Source organism: Lepisosteus oculatus, chromosome 2 (assembly GCF_040954835.1).
Source record: "Lepisosteus oculatus isolate fLepOcu1 chromosome 2, fLepOcu1.hap2, whole genome shotgun sequence".
Lineage (NCBI taxonomy): Eukaryota > Metazoa > Chordata > Actinopteri > Semionotiformes > Lepisosteidae > Lepisosteus > Lepisosteus oculatus.
This window is the reverse complement of record NC_090697.1, coordinates 11023153-11039438: the sequence shown is the minus strand read 5'-3', so window position 1 is coordinate 11039438 and position 16286 is coordinate 11023153. Positions and strand designations below refer to the sequence as shown.

The 16286-nt window shown below is 40.0% G+C and overlaps 1 protein-coding gene across 1 annotated transcript in view; it reads right to left on the bottom strand.

The window, feature by feature from the left end:
* cnksr3 (cnksr family member 3) overlaps positions 1-16286 on the bottom strand; it is an 87446-nt gene that overhangs the window by 16834 nt on the left and 54326 nt on the right. Inside the window, exons 16-17 of the mRNA XM_069196987.1 lie at positions 1504-1557; positions 633-669 (exon numbers count right to left, since the gene is read on the bottom strand). Coding sequence (XP_069053088.1) covers positions 633-669; positions 1504-1557 — 91 coding nt within the window. The remainder of the gene's footprint in view (positions 1-632; positions 670-1503; positions 1558-16286) is intronic.

Below are 16286 nucleotides of genomic sequence, written 5' to 3'. Positions count from 1 at the left end.
TACAGCATTTTTAAAAATACACAGCAACCCAGCGCATTCCGTATAAAGGCTGTTAGTAGAACTGACAAGTTCACAGCAAAACAAAGCTGGAATTTAAAGAAACATATCATTTTTGGAGTCAATATCCCTTTTAAAAAAGACAGTCTAATTTTAAACATTATTGCTGTTTGAAATTCTGAACTTTAGGTTACCATGAGCTGGATTATTTTTTAATTACATTTATATGAAAATCCCTGCATACATGCCTTTCTGCAATGCATTTCTAGCCGAGATAAAATCCTTCCTGTTTAAAACAATCATCCCCTACCTCAGTTCTGTGCTAGATAGATCCACAGTCCCTTGTCACGAAGGTTCACCTATCACAACCTCCTTATACAGAAGCTGAATTGGAGAGGATGTGTTCCAGTGCAAAAGCTGTACAAGCTCAGATTTACAAAACAAAAATGCACACCAACCACATTACATGTCACCTGCAGCCCAGACACCTCTGGAGAAATGAGATTAAATCAGTGGACTAGATTCTTTTCTGAAATCACTGTGACAACTCTTTCAGACTGACACTTGGAGCTATAGCTCTGATAGGAGTACAAGCAAAACCCACAGTTGAGCAAACCCATTGGTTCCCCTCTTACCTCGACTTTTCTTCCTGGACTTGTGGCGCAATGAAACCTGAGAGAAGGCAGAACATAGATTTGAAATGGAAGGCAGCAAAAACACTGCAACAATACAGGCTGCAGTGCTCACTGACCCACTCTGACAGCTTGCTCGAGCACAAGAAAACAAACCTTCAGATATACTCAGTATGAGCCACATACTCAGCACATTAACTTACTGGAACATCCTGTTTCCCACCACAGATCTGATGCAGTGGTTCTCAAATATGCAAAATTCTAAAAACAGACCGATTTCTGTTTGCCATCACCACCAGCGTCACTCAATTCATTGTAAAGTGGATTTTTAAAAAGAAAAAAAAATGTTGCTTCGCAATACTCAAAATAATAAATTATTTCATTTGCATGAGCAGGGGAGCACCTTCATTTAGGAGAAGAAAGCTTGAGAAGAGGTGAAGCATGATATAATGTGATGCCTTTCCCTTCTAATGCAATTAATCTGAAGAACTGTATGCAGTCCTGGTTTTTATCTGAAACCAATTCATAATACAGGACACCCTCTGACTAGTCAATAGAGACTGATGATATAGAGGTGGAGATGCCAAAGCAATCCATATATAAATCACCAGTAATGTCCACCTATGTTCAGAGAAATTAACCATTTCCCCATATCTTTTCTGATTTTATTAGAGTGCCAAATTTCTCCACCCAGTTAAATTGTTTCACAGCAATTGTACAGGTGCTGCAGCAGGCAAGGAGTTTGTCGACAGACAAATAATTTTTAAGGACCACTGCCAATGCATGTTCGATAATGCGGCATTTCTAAACATATTACAGAAATTCTAAAACTAAAGTTTTGCAAGTGTGTGAAGGCAAAGAAGAGCTTACTTACAGGGTTATATACGTCGGCTGCCATTGGGGGCACTAGACAGAGGGGCAAAGCAGCCTAGAAAAAAACACATTTAACCACATTAGGAGGAAATCGCCTGCAGAAAGGGTTCGATAATTTAATTATTGCAGAGCTTCTTTCATGCCAAGTCAATCATTTCCAGTTTTCTCTTGCTTCCATTGTTACTCAAAGAATAGGTGAACATAATCTCTATCACTTCCACATTCTTCAACTTCCTTATTTAATATGCAAAAGGCACTTTAATGCTTTATTTTAATAACAAAGATGTATAGCATCTTCATGCTACATCTTCATACTCTGAGCATTTAAAACAATTATTCTGTCAAATGTGAAACTGACTGTGGTCATGAGAGTGCGTTTGTGGTCAGGAAATGATGTTACAGCTAAGCAGTCAGATACTACCACCACAGTGTCATAGAGGTAAAACTAAAGTGTTCACACATTTTTATAAACGCATTTACATCTATTTTACATTCTCTGCAACAGCTGGAATTAAAAGCCGGAATTATAGGCATACAGTCTAATTTAAACTTGCCATTTCAGCAATCAAAAGGCTTAAGGCAGGATATACCCTGGACTGGACGCCACTCCATCCCATGACACACACACACCCGGGCCAATTTTTCCCAGAAGCCAATTAACCTACCACTATGTCTTGGAACTGTGGGAGAAAAACTGGAGCACCTAGAGGAAACCCACAATGCCACAGGGAGAACATACAAACTCTATGCAGACAGCACCCTGGGAATAAATATTAAACTAAACTCAGGTCTTGGCTTAATGCAAGTCAGTTCAGAACAGACAAAGGGTTTTACTACAACAAAAACATGCTGACCCAGCAAAATCCCCTTACTCTAACAGACATAAAATAACCATGTATTCCACTACAGGGTCATAGTGAGCTGCAGCCTAACACAGCAGACAATGGGTACGAGGTAGGGCATACACTGGATGGGCCAGTAGTCCACCTCAGGGCACCTGTATGCAGGGGACAACTTAGAAAAAACCAATGATCCTAGATGGTATGTCACTAGACTGTGGGAGGAAACTGGAAAAGACAGGGAAAACCCACGTGGCTAAGCATCTAACATTTTTCTAGTAGTTAAAGCCTATAAGAAACATTTTTATCAACCTTTTACAAACTTTGAAAAGCTAATATAAATCAGCCCAATGCATGTAATGAGATCTCCACTAGATCTTTGAATACATTACCGAAAACTGCATGTGCACCATCACAAACGAGGATGCCTACAAGAGTAGTAACACCATTGTACTAATGTGGTAATGTGGCAAACCTGAAATACTACAAACACCAATGTCAAATCAGGTTACTCAAATTAAAATGTATATAATGCAAATATAATTCAACTTTTCAGCTGTGCCAAATACAGAATATCAATCCATGTTCTGTTACAAGAAGTCTAGCACAAAAAGTGAACCATTTCAACTCACAAACCAGAGTTGCTCAACTTCCCTGAATAGTCACCTAAATTCATCTACAAGCTTACCTACCCCTTATTATTAGCAATTTTCCACAGCCTTGAAAGAAAAATGTGAATTTGAAACACACCACACCAATAGGGTACTGCTTAATCTGATAGGTAAAGTCACAAATCTGCAGGCTGGTTATTATCTTAAAAAAAGCGGGCTAAAAACTATTGACGGACTTCACAGATTATTTTCATCTCACCAGATACAGTAAGCAGCCCCCCGCTGATGGAGATGACACCAGATGTTCAACATCTTATAAGACCAGAATTTTCCTGATCTGACCAGCCTAGTTCATGTGATCAGCACCGAGTTGCAGTGCGGTTCAATCTTCTCCACTTGGTCTCCTTATTGACAAACTAAAACCTAACAGGCATTGGGCCCCGAATGGACTCATACATTTAGGAAAGGAGCTGTATTTTTCACATCTGAAGAAATATTTCTTCAAACTCCGTTAATCATGCTCGTATTTAGTTGCATTTCTGCAATGAGACAGTGTCTTCTGTGTGGTCTTATCTGTTGAAGATTTATCCTATGAAATCACTCTGCTTTTCCCCACAAAGAATTCTGCCTCTGCCTCTCAGTGCATAATGGTTTGTCAATGTGAACAACTGAGTGTGAAAGATGGGGTAGAGTATTTTAGGTATTTTTGTTTGCATAGTTTGTGTGTTTTGTGTGCTTGCAATTTCATAAATTGCCATATTTTTCTGCATTCCTAGAGCTGTGCAGATGTTTTGTTACCTATTTATTTTAATTTTACTGAGCATTGTTTTATTTATGGAACACTCATAATTTGCTTGTACTCATGATCTCATCTATAACCCCCCTTAACATTACAATACAAAGGCAATGATGTATTTGAAAGCATATACAAAGACTTACTGTTGCAATATTCATTACAGAACTTTTTAAATATCATGTTTTTAGTGTTTTCATGTTTATCATCATGATTAGGTCCCGGATGCTCAAACCTCTGATTAAGAACTCAAAACAACAAATTGTTGCTACTGTGTTGTAAATTGTACTACATAACAGTGTTCAGAGGTATATGTCCTAATTTATTACATTGCCAGGACTGCCACTGCACTTAAAACGAGTGTATAAACTAAGGATTTAATAGATTGGGAACAAATGTGACATTCTGCGCTATAAAAGAGAAGTCCACTCCTATTGCACAAAATAGCTTTTTTTCCAGCTAAAAAAAAAATCTAATCTACATCACTTGTACATGTCCTTCACAAAAAGACTGCAGAGACTCCCCAGAATTTATTGCTACAAAATCAGAAACCAACATTGGTGACAAAAACCACAATCCATTTCAAGTTTTTGCTCAGAAAATGTGAAAATCTGAGAAAACCACTGAATGTAAATCAATGTCTTTTAGAGTAATTATATAATGTGCTAGTAAGACTCCTTCTAGAGTATTGTTTTGGTCACCACATAAGAGAGATATTGTTGCTCTGGAAGCATTCCACAGAAGAGCAACCAGATGCATTATGGGGCTCAAGGGAATGCCCTTCACTGATGGGCAGATACATCTGAAACTTTTCAGCCTTGAACAGAGAAGATCACAGGGGGACTTTTTACTTCATCTTTAACTATTTTGTTCTGTTGTTACTACTTGAAGAATCTTTTATTTCAGTTGGCTTTGCAATATTCAGTTACCCCTTGCTCTCGACTAATTGTTTACATGCACTTCCAATTCAAAGCACTGAATTTTTTTAAACTTGACCCTGTTATTGATCTCCTTATGAAGTACTTTCCTTTCCCTTATAATTTTCAAATCAATAAACCAATTTGGACCACTACCTTGAAGCTTTCTATTTACTCACTTTTGGAATAAATGTCTTCTGTTGGTCAAGCAGAAAATCTTGAAACCTTTGTTATATCCATTAACCACGTCTCTGCTGTTCTAGTTACATCATGATTCCTGCTGCGAAAGCTTCTATCTATTTTTTTTAATTACCCTAGCATTTATGCGCAGTGCTTCACAGAACCTTTATTTTGTTTTTTTTTCTTTTTGCTTTCTCTCCTAATGCCCCACAGGTCTTCCTTTTAAATTCTCTTTTAGGTTCTGCTCCCTTCCATTCTAGTTGAAATGTTTTTGGATTGCCTTCCGAAGTCTCGTGCCAAGACGACCTGGGCCCATCTCATTTAGATGCAATAACCCAGCTTGTCTGTACAAATGGCTTTTGCCACAGAAAGGTTTCCAGACGCCCAGGAGGGCGAAGTCTTCCTCAGTACACAATGTCTTCCGTCATGTGGCGACTGATCAATATTTTAAGTTCTTCACATTTGCATGTTCCAGGCAGGATTCTGGAAAATGTCACTGAAGTAGTCCTGTTCTTCAGGTTGTTTTCAAGGTTTGCTGCTGCAGATGAAAAACGTGCCGTTTTACACCAGCGTCATTTGTGACACAAGAACAACAGCACCCAGGTTGCTTGGCGGCCTTTATAGGAGCCTCTTGATGGTATAGACAATGTGAGCCACCTCCACTCCATGGAGACAACTTACCATGGCATATCGTGGTCCCTGATGTACACCTCAGTTACAGAGCTCCAGAAATACAGCCTCCGACAACCAACATTCCTCTTTTTGCATTTCTGGTAGCTGTGGCAGTAATTGCAGTGGAGACTGGTGTCTGGTTTTCAGGGTCAGTGACGGTACTGTCATTGAGCGTCCACATCTTGGCTGTCTGTTTCCCGGTAGGGCAGTGGTGCTGCTGCTACAGTACAGTTAGGATGGGCTGCTGAATTGTATTTCCTTCTTTTACAACCTGGGAACAGCTTCTCAGCTTCTCTCCGTCAGTTTCTCTAATGTGAATGTTGGTTTCTTTTAAACAGGAACTGGATTTTGAGAAAGTTATCACAGACGTAGCCTGGCTGTTGGAGTTCACCAAAGATGCTCAATATACTGCATACTGTAAGTTGCAGATTCTCTTTTATTTTAAAGCACTAGATAAATATTGTTTGGTCTGCTGCTGATGCAAAGGAATGTTTCTTTTCATGGAGATCAGAAATAATTATTGAGATCTCAGTTAAAATCCCCTTCTAGCTTAGAACTAACATCTGCTGTGGATTTTGCCTGCAAACTAGTTCCTCACAGTCGGTCTAACCTATACGCACAGTCCATCCACTTTACACACAAAGGTCAATTATAGATTGCAATAAATGCTATCTGACAAACAATTTCTTACCCAAGTAAAAAAAAAAAACTGTTCTTCGGCTTCTTTGTAAATTCACTCTCAATCTCTTAACTTAACCACAAGAGTATTCACCATCCTGCCAGACTTCAGAAATACAGGAATAAAATTGCTTCACTCATTGAAGGAAATGCGGTTTTGAAATGAGCAAAAACGAGCAACTAAAAATGCCATAATTAGCTACTCAGCTACAGTATCACTACACCGTAAGAGAGTTCTGGTTTCGTATTCCAAAAATACAACATAATTTACACAACATGAAACCTAGCTGGCACTTGTTTAGAAGCCAAAAATCGAATTAAAAACGGATAAAGCAGGAGTGTAAAACTTGAAAGTAAAAACAATACAGCAGAAGAGCTCTTCAGAGAGACTCGCACAGGAAGGTGTAACACAACGACGCAGTTTTCGGTCTTGTTTGGAAACTTCCTGATCTTGGTTCCCCGTTTCATGGAAACGGGCACTCGCGCTCGCTACCCTGTACCCAAGACGCGCTGGTGAAGTGAAAGCGCGGAGGCTTCAGATTCTCCGCCACACATCTACATCCCGACCACACACCTGCAAGAGTGTGTGTGCAGCCGCTGTTCGGCTCTAACGCCGGCGGGGTCCAGGGTTCGAGCCCACCTCACCGCCCTGCCCCAGGAGGGGCGGGTCAGGACCCTGGTGTGCTTGTGCTGTGGCGCGACCCCTTTTTTCCCCACACCTGAGGTACAATAACCACGCACGTCCACTAGGGACCAGACCCTGTTACAGATATACCAGGATCAAGATGAACACTGCCTCCTCATGTCTCTTCATATCGCTTGAGCCTACCTTTCAAGTGACATTTACTAATTAACGTTTTGCCTTGCACTCTGTCATTTTTATTTTGGAAACAAGTGGCCTTCTTCACAGAAAATCAGCTCGCATCCATGCTTGCCGTTTTCAGTCAAGATGTTACAGTGACCTTCCTAAAAACAAGTCTTTAAGACCTCTTTTCTAAATGAAAACACAAACACAAACTAAAAAAAATGCAATACCCTTAAAACACGTTCATATTTGAAGATAATATTGATAACATTCACTGATTAAAGAATTCTAATTCTTCAATTACAAATTCAATTCAATTTAAATTACAATTAACGTGCTATCGGTGCTATCATACAATAGGTTACTCAAGGCAAAATGTTTGAACCGCAGAACAGCAGAATTACACAATAAATTTGAGAAATAATTAACAGGACAACAAGTTTATTATATACCTATGAATTACTTTGTAAGCGTTAATAATAACCACAGGACCATTACACACTAACTTTCGTCTCATTCCTAAACCCATTTGCATTTGGCAAAATAAAATTCTAATTTCTATAAACATGCAAAACACTTGTACAGGACAGCACTTTTACAATACTATAAATAAATCTCTGACTTTTCTCCTATTGGTAATTGAATGAAATTTCTTTCTAGTACCGTCCTCCCTCCCTCGAGTGAATCTCTAATTAATTGATAAAGTTCCAACTTACCTGTTTCCACGAACTCTCTTGGATACAAACGGAGTCAATTACTTGAGATTTAAGCCTGTCAATCGCTGAGGATGCCTCTGTTCGCAACTAAGTCAGTTTTGCGTCAGGGTAGATGTAGACTAAAAACTGCTGGAGTCTGTTCCACCCTTACTATTTAGGGTAAATGCCTAAAGGTTATGTTCTGTTCCATATCCTCAAAAACATGACTTGTCTTCACCCCCTTGTTGAAATCAACTGAGACGCAACCCGCTTCACTCGTCTTACTCATTGCGGTCAAAGGCTCCTCTTTTATGAGGAACTAAAAGTCAAAGACCAGGACTAATACAGCAGCTGCTCCATTAAAGGCGAAATTTAAAATGCGTTTTTTGTTCTGAGAAAAATAAACGACGGAAAACAAAAAACACACGACCCGTGATATTGCACTTCGATTAAATAGCAATAAAGCCTCTTTTACGTCGGACACCCTGCAATATTAATCTTTGCAGTAACTCAAATGCCTAATGATAGCATGCCAGTAGGCGTAGGAAATTTCTTGCACAAATTGGCACTTGTTTTAAGATGGACAAACAAAGCACAATCGCATTCGCTACATATAAAACACAAATTCCCTTTGAGCTCCTCTCATCATTTGACTTTCTTGTGACAATTTGATAATCCTAGCATTAAATACTTAAATGCCAAATTCTGATTTTCTGTAAAAATAACGCAGAATGTACTCTTTTATTTTGAGGACTATTAACACGGTTTAAGTTTCAGTCTGCGGTTAATGTTCAAATGAGTCCCTTTGTGGTTTATTTATTAGTTAAGGAACTGGAACACCTTTTCAGATTAAAAAAAAAATATGAAAGCGTGTTGCTGTGAAACAGAAGCAGAACATAAAATTAGAAGACGGGGGTATAATCGGGTGGTAAATTACAAATATTCCCTTTTCAAAGATTGTGAATACAAATGCTACATTCCGACCTGCTGGGAGAGATTTATGACAGCCTTATCATCTTCAGGGTCAGAGCCCGCAGCGAAAGTTTTGTCTTTAATTAAGTCTTTGAAAAGAGACAAGCTCCAGGCTAGCTGATGCTCACGTAATCAACGCACTTAAATAGCAAACCCACTTCGGGTCAAGCTTTTATTTGTAGGGGGAAAATATCACAAGACAAATAGAAGTGCATTTAATATATAGACCTGAAGTCCCTTTCCCCCTGCAAATCAAAAGGCGAATAAGTGCGAGCACAGACCATGTGCGGCTAATATAATGATCTTCACTCTTTATTAAATGAAACTGTTATACAAATCATTTTAAATGAGTTTTGCATTTTATTTGAAGTATGCTGACGGGAGTCAATGACATATTACCACTGAAATATACCGTACGTACCTGAAACCAAAGTTTGAAAACGTGCATTTTACAGCATATAATTTCTCTGTAGAAAGGGAATAGATCACTGAAACACCTTCTTAAAAATGTGGAAAACATTTTACAAAAAACGGAAGCAAAATGACGTTGACGCCTTCGTATATGCAGCTACTCTTGGCACAATCGCGTGCCTGTTCTGTCAAAGAGCAATTTCCGGCCGCATTGCATCATGGTCATGTTCCTAATTGCCCTCGACGCAGTTTTCAGGTTGACCTCGGTTTATTAAAGAGTGTAAACTGCGAAACGTTACCGTTACATTCCGTTCATTGCTTTGGTATTTCGAAGTAAAAAATAGCGCAACAGGAAAACAGGTAAAGGCTTATTCTATGCTGAAAGATAAAGAGACACTACATTTCAGCCGTGCAGCCTTCTCCTCGGCCGCAGCTATGTCTCTCTTCCTTTCAGAAAAGAATACACCTTTACCTACAGTACGCATGCTCATGCAGCTTATGATGTTGAATTAAGTCGTTACGAGATTATCTAGGATTAAACTCTTGAGTATCCTTTAACCTTAATGGACAAAGGTCTCCAAATTCATACGCAGCATTAAGCCTGTCGATTTCTAAAGCCCTGGAACAATTCACGATCAATAAAACAGAAGATGTGTTTAATTAAGCAGTTTAGAGATCACCCATCCATTTTCTAACCACTTCATCCAATTCAAGCTGGCACAGAAAGTGGGGCTCTTCAGAAGCATAGGACAAGATCCTTAATTGATCAATAATATACTTGCGTTTAAAGATTGGGAGGTCTAAAGAATTTAGGGCTTTCTAGGACCAGGGTCAGACCCCTGACACGAGAGTATTTTGTTTCCTCTTTTCTGTCATTGCATACACTTTAACTGTATATGTGACAGAAGTGTTACTGCCTTGTACCCTGATCTCAGAGCTAATCGAGACAAATCTGTTCAGGACTGAGATGAAGCGTGTCCAAGCAGGACCAGGTTTAGATGTGGTGTCACTGAACCAGTCAGTGGCTTTCTTTCCCCTGGGTCAGAATTTCTAAGCCCAGCCTGGGATTCGAGCAGGCAGTGCTGTGCATGGTTTAGATAAGACTTAAGAACCCAAGGATGGTTACGAAAGGAGGCCATTTCACCCATCGTGTCTGGAAGTTGGTACACGCGCTCCATGGATTACATAAGGATTCGTTTCCTCAAGTCTTCACCTAACCAAAATCTTATGTAAGTCAGAAGCAACGCTTTCTTAGTCATGGTGTGAGCACATACAGAGATTTACCATTCATGATATTGCACTGATCCTGCCTTATTTGCCCCAGTAGGGAGAGGAGAACAGAACTGCTGGCTCACCAGGTTTTATTTATCCCTCAATGGATCATTGTTAACAGGCCTGTGCGCTCTTGTGGAGGAGCGCAGGGAATGGAGCAGATGTTAACAGAAGTCCAAGAGGTAGAGTTTTTGCCCGCTTTATTGATTTCAAGAAAGCATGTGATTCGATTTGGCACAAAGGACAGTTTTGCAAACTTCTCCAAAGTGGCATAGGAGGTAAAGTGGATGACATAATTAAATCAACAGGAACAAGTAAAAATGTATTCCATGGTGAAAAGGGAAGAAAAGAAACAACGTTTAGGCTGTGGAGCCTTGTCACCAAGTGAGACAAACACTTCCTAGAAACTCTGCACACGGAGTTCTGTAATCACAATGCATATAGGGCTTAATTAGGCCTAATACCCATGACTTATCAATATACAAAAGAGAGTAATAAAGTATTGGCTACACCTAAAAAGCAGCGACCAAAATTCCTACCACCACAAGGCCCTGCTGAGCCAAGAGCTGAGCCCAACAAAGAGCCCTCTGAGCCAGCTGGCCCTGAGGCTCACTGGCCCAAGCCACACCGACACCAGCCAGCCTCAGGACAGCACTGCTAGAGCACCACAACCCAGACTCAACCAATTCACAGCACAGATCAAACAGCAATATCTCACACACTGGGACACACACACACAAACACAACATAAACTGAAATGCTACAGAACCTTAAACAGACAATACAAGCTAGCCACATATTTGGCCAAGGTAAGAAACAGCAAAAAGAAACAGACCCCGACGAAGTACAGGCTCAGTGACCACTGGCTGGCCATAGAAACGACTTAGGCAGACCTGGCTGCCCAGAGAGGACAGGCTGTGCTCCCACTGCCAGCGGGGAGAAACAGAGACAGAGATGCACTTCCTACTGCACTGCGACAATTATTCTTCTCTAAATTAACAAATCAAATCCCACAATTCCCACACCTGCCAGAATCACAACAGCTCCCAATCCTACTAGGAGCGGCAGGAGGGAACTCAGTTGAACTGGGAGCCCAGTATGTGATCTCCTGTCACAGCCGGAGGAACAGTGAGCCTGTTTGTCAATAAAGCTTCATATGTTTGTATGTAAATGTCTGTAGATCTTATGCTAATTGTATATGCTTTGGCAACACTGATATATTTAATGGTCATGCTAATAAAGCTTCTTGAATTGAATTGAAATAGAGAGAAAGAAAGGACACTTTTTAGATAGGATACTATTTATATAGGGGGAGAGGAATGAAATAACAATGAATGAAGTAAGATTTAAACCCTATAACTACAATAAGTAAACACAAAATATTCCATATGCTTAAAAATATAAATATATTACAAAAAATAGAATTATTGTTCCTTTTAATTAAATAAATAAAAACTTTCATTACCCTACACTGTACTATTCAGTAATTGAACGTAAAATAAAACATACATTAAATAAAAAATAATAAAATAATGACTCGGCTGCTTCCCTGATATGACTGCAATACGGGTTGCTCACAAGTTTCAGTGAAAAGCGCACAATAATATGCAGACGTTACCCACACTTGCACAAAAACAAAGTGAGACCCGTGTAAAACAGAGCACTGCTGGAGAGCACATTGCACTCACTCTGCGCTGCTCATACGCAGATTGAGCGCACCGAACTGGTGCAAGTTCATTCCTGTGCAACCCCAGGAGCGGGCGTGCTTAACTAATCCAAGAATCTCATCCAGCTGTTTGTTGAAAGAAGCCAGGGTGCCAAGTTCAACCACATGCCTGGGCAACTTGTTCCACACCTCCACAAACCTTTGTGTAAAGATGTGCACTTTCTCGAAGATTCCGTTTGTGTCCTCTGGTTCGTGTTTCACTGCTCATTTGGCAGAAATCCACCGTGGTGGCATTATGAACATACAAAGTATAAATACACACTATATTTAGATTTTCTTACATTGATCATTTCGTTGTGATGGTTACTTCCTTTCATGCTTTGAGATGCTTCAATGGGCAATGTTTGCAGTCCTGCATTGAAATTAATTTACAATATTGTTAGTGCAAGCATTGTGTATGTTATTAAAATGCTTTTACCCTCATCTTTAATTTTTGGAATTTTTATCATTCTTTTTAAATTTTAATATCACAGAGTGGTTTGTTTTATTTACATTCAGCACACTTCCCACAGCTGAATAGTCTGGTCTATCCACAAATGTTGTGTTGAGATGCTTATGATCTTCACCTTTATTGCTTTGGACATATTGACTCATATAATCTGTTCATATTTCCTTATATGAGCTGTCCTGTAGCTCTTTTAACTTTAGAAGGCCATTTAGTTAATCAAGCCCATTTGTCGGTAGTTAATTAATCCAGAGATCCCAAGGTTGGTTCCTGAAGAAAGCCAGGGCTTCGGCTTCAACAATACTGCTGGGTAGCTTGTTCCAGACTCCCATAACCCTTTGTAAAAAAAGTGTCTTCTGTTCTTAATTTAAAACACACTTCCACTAAGTTCCCACTCGTAGTTTATGGTTCATTTTTCACAGCTGATTGTGAGGAGGGCCACTGGGTTGTGTTTGTTGGTGCCCTTGAGGATTGTGAATACTTGTATCAGGTCTCCTCGTAATCTTCTCTGTTCAAGACTAAAAAAGGGCAGTTCCATCAACCTTAAGCCACAAAATGTCTGTACTTGTTGTTGTCCCGAGTGATTCCAGAGCTGCAATATCTTTTTTCTCTAATGTGGTGACGATAACTGTATAGAATATTCTAGTTGGCATCTTACTAGTGCACTGGCATTTCTAGCATAACATCCCTTAATTAAAATGTGCTTTTAACTGCACATCCTAACTGTATTTTTATGACTTCCCCACACTGTCCAGGAGATGTAAATGATGTGTCAGCATGAACACCAAAGTCTTTTTTTGTAAATAGCCTCTTCTGTCGCGGTGGTTCCCGTATTCAGTTTATACAGTAGTTTGTCTTTGGTACTTGCTCTAATACTTGTCTGCATTTAATATCACCTGCTATGGATTGGTACAGTCTTGAGTTTTATCAAAAACATTTTTGGTCTAATTTGCGGTTTCTTCAGTGTAGTCTAATCATTCTTTCTTAATATCATCTGTAAACCTGACTAGTTTAAAAATTAGTTCAGGTGGGTAGCTGCGTCAGCATGCGTAGGCTGCAAAGGAACAAGTAATAGGTTTATTCCATGCTGAAAAAAAGAAGAAAGAGAACACAACGTTTCGGCCGTGGAGCCTTCTTCAGGTGACCCCACCTGAAGAAGGCTCCACGGCCGAAACGTTGTGTTCTCTTTCTTCTTTTTTTCAGCATGGAATAAACCTATTACTTGTTCCTTTGTAGTTTAAAAATTAGCTGAGCCGCCTTTGTTGAAAAATAATCATGTTCGACATTTCCAATTTAAAGATTTCTACAATAAATTATCCAAACTTCAGGAGGCACTGAATGCCTAGGGCTGAGAGATTACTTAAAAAGCATTAATTGCTTTCTTAAGAGAGATATTTAGCCGGAGAATAAACGCAGACACTGGAAATTTTAATGCATCACTTGAATACACTCAGCTGGGCTCAGCCAATGGTTCCTAAAGACATCCTCCAGTGCAAACGCAGGGTTTTGGAGCAAGACAGTTATAGATAGAAATATAAGAAGAGTAACATACCCATCTACTCTGCATCAGGTTGCTTCCAGTTATTCATCTGTATTAAATTGTATGATAATGGTGTAGTTTTTCTAATGACCACTAGTGCTGCTGGATTCACTCAAGGAGGTAATATTCTTAATGGCCACTATGGGGCTCTGCAACCATGTTTGCATCACACGTCTAAGGTAATGTGTTTCCTTTTTAAAAAATGTCAGATATTTTAGGATGCAGAATACATTCTGTTGCTTGTCTGCAGAAATGTTAAAAACCTTCCAGTTTTCAGTGAGAAGAAATGTGCACTGCAGTTCATTTCCATCCCTTATCACCAGCTCAGGCTTAAGACCTTTGTCACATTTTAGCTGCTCTGTAAACTGGGGATCAGAACTATTTTTAATAATAATAATTGCTTACATTTATATAGTGCTTTTCTGGACACTCCACTCAAAGCGCTTTACAGGTAATGGGGACTGCCCTCCACCACCACCAATGTGCAGCATCCACCTGGATGATGCGACGGCAGCCATAGTGTGCCAGAACGCTCACCACACATCAGCTCTCAGGGTCAATGGGAAATTTGGCCAGGACACTGGGGTTACACCCCTATTCTTTTCAAAAAACACCCTGGGATTTTTAATGACCACAGAGAGTCAGGACCTCAGTTTTACGGCTCATCCGAAGGACAGCGCCTGTTTACAGTATAGCGTCCCCGTCACTAAACTGGGGCATTAGGACCCACATGAGCCGCAGGGTGAGCGCCCCCTGCTGGCCCCACTAACACCTCTTCCAGCAGCAACCTTAGTTTTTCCCAGGAGGTCTCCCATCCAGGTACTGACCAGGCTCACACCTGCTGAGCTTCAGTGGGCTGCACATTGTGAGTTGCAGAGTGATATGGCTGCTGGCCAAACTTTTTCCAACTTCTAAGACAGATGTCAGAACAACTAACATGCAATCTGGGACCTAATCAATCAGGTTAGTCCGTTTAGGGAAGACGCAAGTCCGCATCACTTAACGACCGAAAGGTTGGATTTCCTGCAGTGCTTTCCTGTTCATCGCCAGAATTTATCATCACAGGAATAATTTTTAAGATAGCGAGTAGAAGCCAGCTTTATCAGAGGCAAATACAAGTCAGTGCCCCTGCACTGACCTCATCAAAACGCTTTACTTGACAAATGTTTTTGTATAATAACAATAAAACGTTCTATGAGCCCTTTTCAAGGGGTTCCAAGTGCTGAAAAGTGAAAGGCCTACAAACCATATCAAGTATGAAGAGGACAATTAAGGATTCTTGAATACATTCTAGGATGCATTCCAGGCAGGGATTTATATGGAAAGTGTATCATAAATGTTACGTCTGCATTCTGTAGCATATGACGACACATGGTAGACCACTGGGCTTGTGGGAAGAAATACAGAATCCTTTTGTTCTAGGGAGTCTATCTCTCCTATCCTATACAATGCCTTGGATTATCATGCCACTTAACTAATGTGCTTCAGGCTTGGCACTGAGACTGGGCTTTTGTAAAATCAGGACAGTAGAGCCTTTCTTCAATGCTAGGTTCACACCGAGCCAAGGCCTAAGCTGTTGATGCTATCAGGTTTTCCAGATCTGCATTGTGAAAGTAAGAGATTGGCACTGGTCTCAAGTAAGTGCTTGACTATGATAATTGCCCTGTTTTAAAATGATCTAGTGTAACCCAAAAGCAAAAAACAAAACTTGAATGTTAACCCTAAAAGCTCTGTGTTTGCTTACCAGTAAGAACTGGCTTTAAGGAAGATGGCAGGAAACTACATTTTGCTGTTAATATTTTAGTAAGACAACATTAAAGCGTTGTGTGCCATTTAGGAGAGTATGCACTTCCACTACTAAGCTTTATTCAAGACACTTGAAATCAAATTCCAAGGGATTTCTTAAAAATTAAAAATTTTCTTTTTTAATTTGGGCTATATTAAACATGGAGAACTTGGAGCTATTCAATCTATCTTTGGCATAGATTTCCCAGACTGTGCTCTAAACTTTCCCATAGATAGGATCGGCTTGACATCAGCCATGAATGTTTTAAGAGCAGAAGGAAGTCATCTGGAAAGCGATCTGTCACATGTTCAGAGTGCCTGCAGTGATTCAGTGGCCACCTTTGGCCTAGTCAGTACTATCGTTTTGCACAAGCACTCAGGCCTCGCTGGACAATCATTTCACCCATCCATCCAGTTTCTAATCGCTTTAAAATAACTTTGCC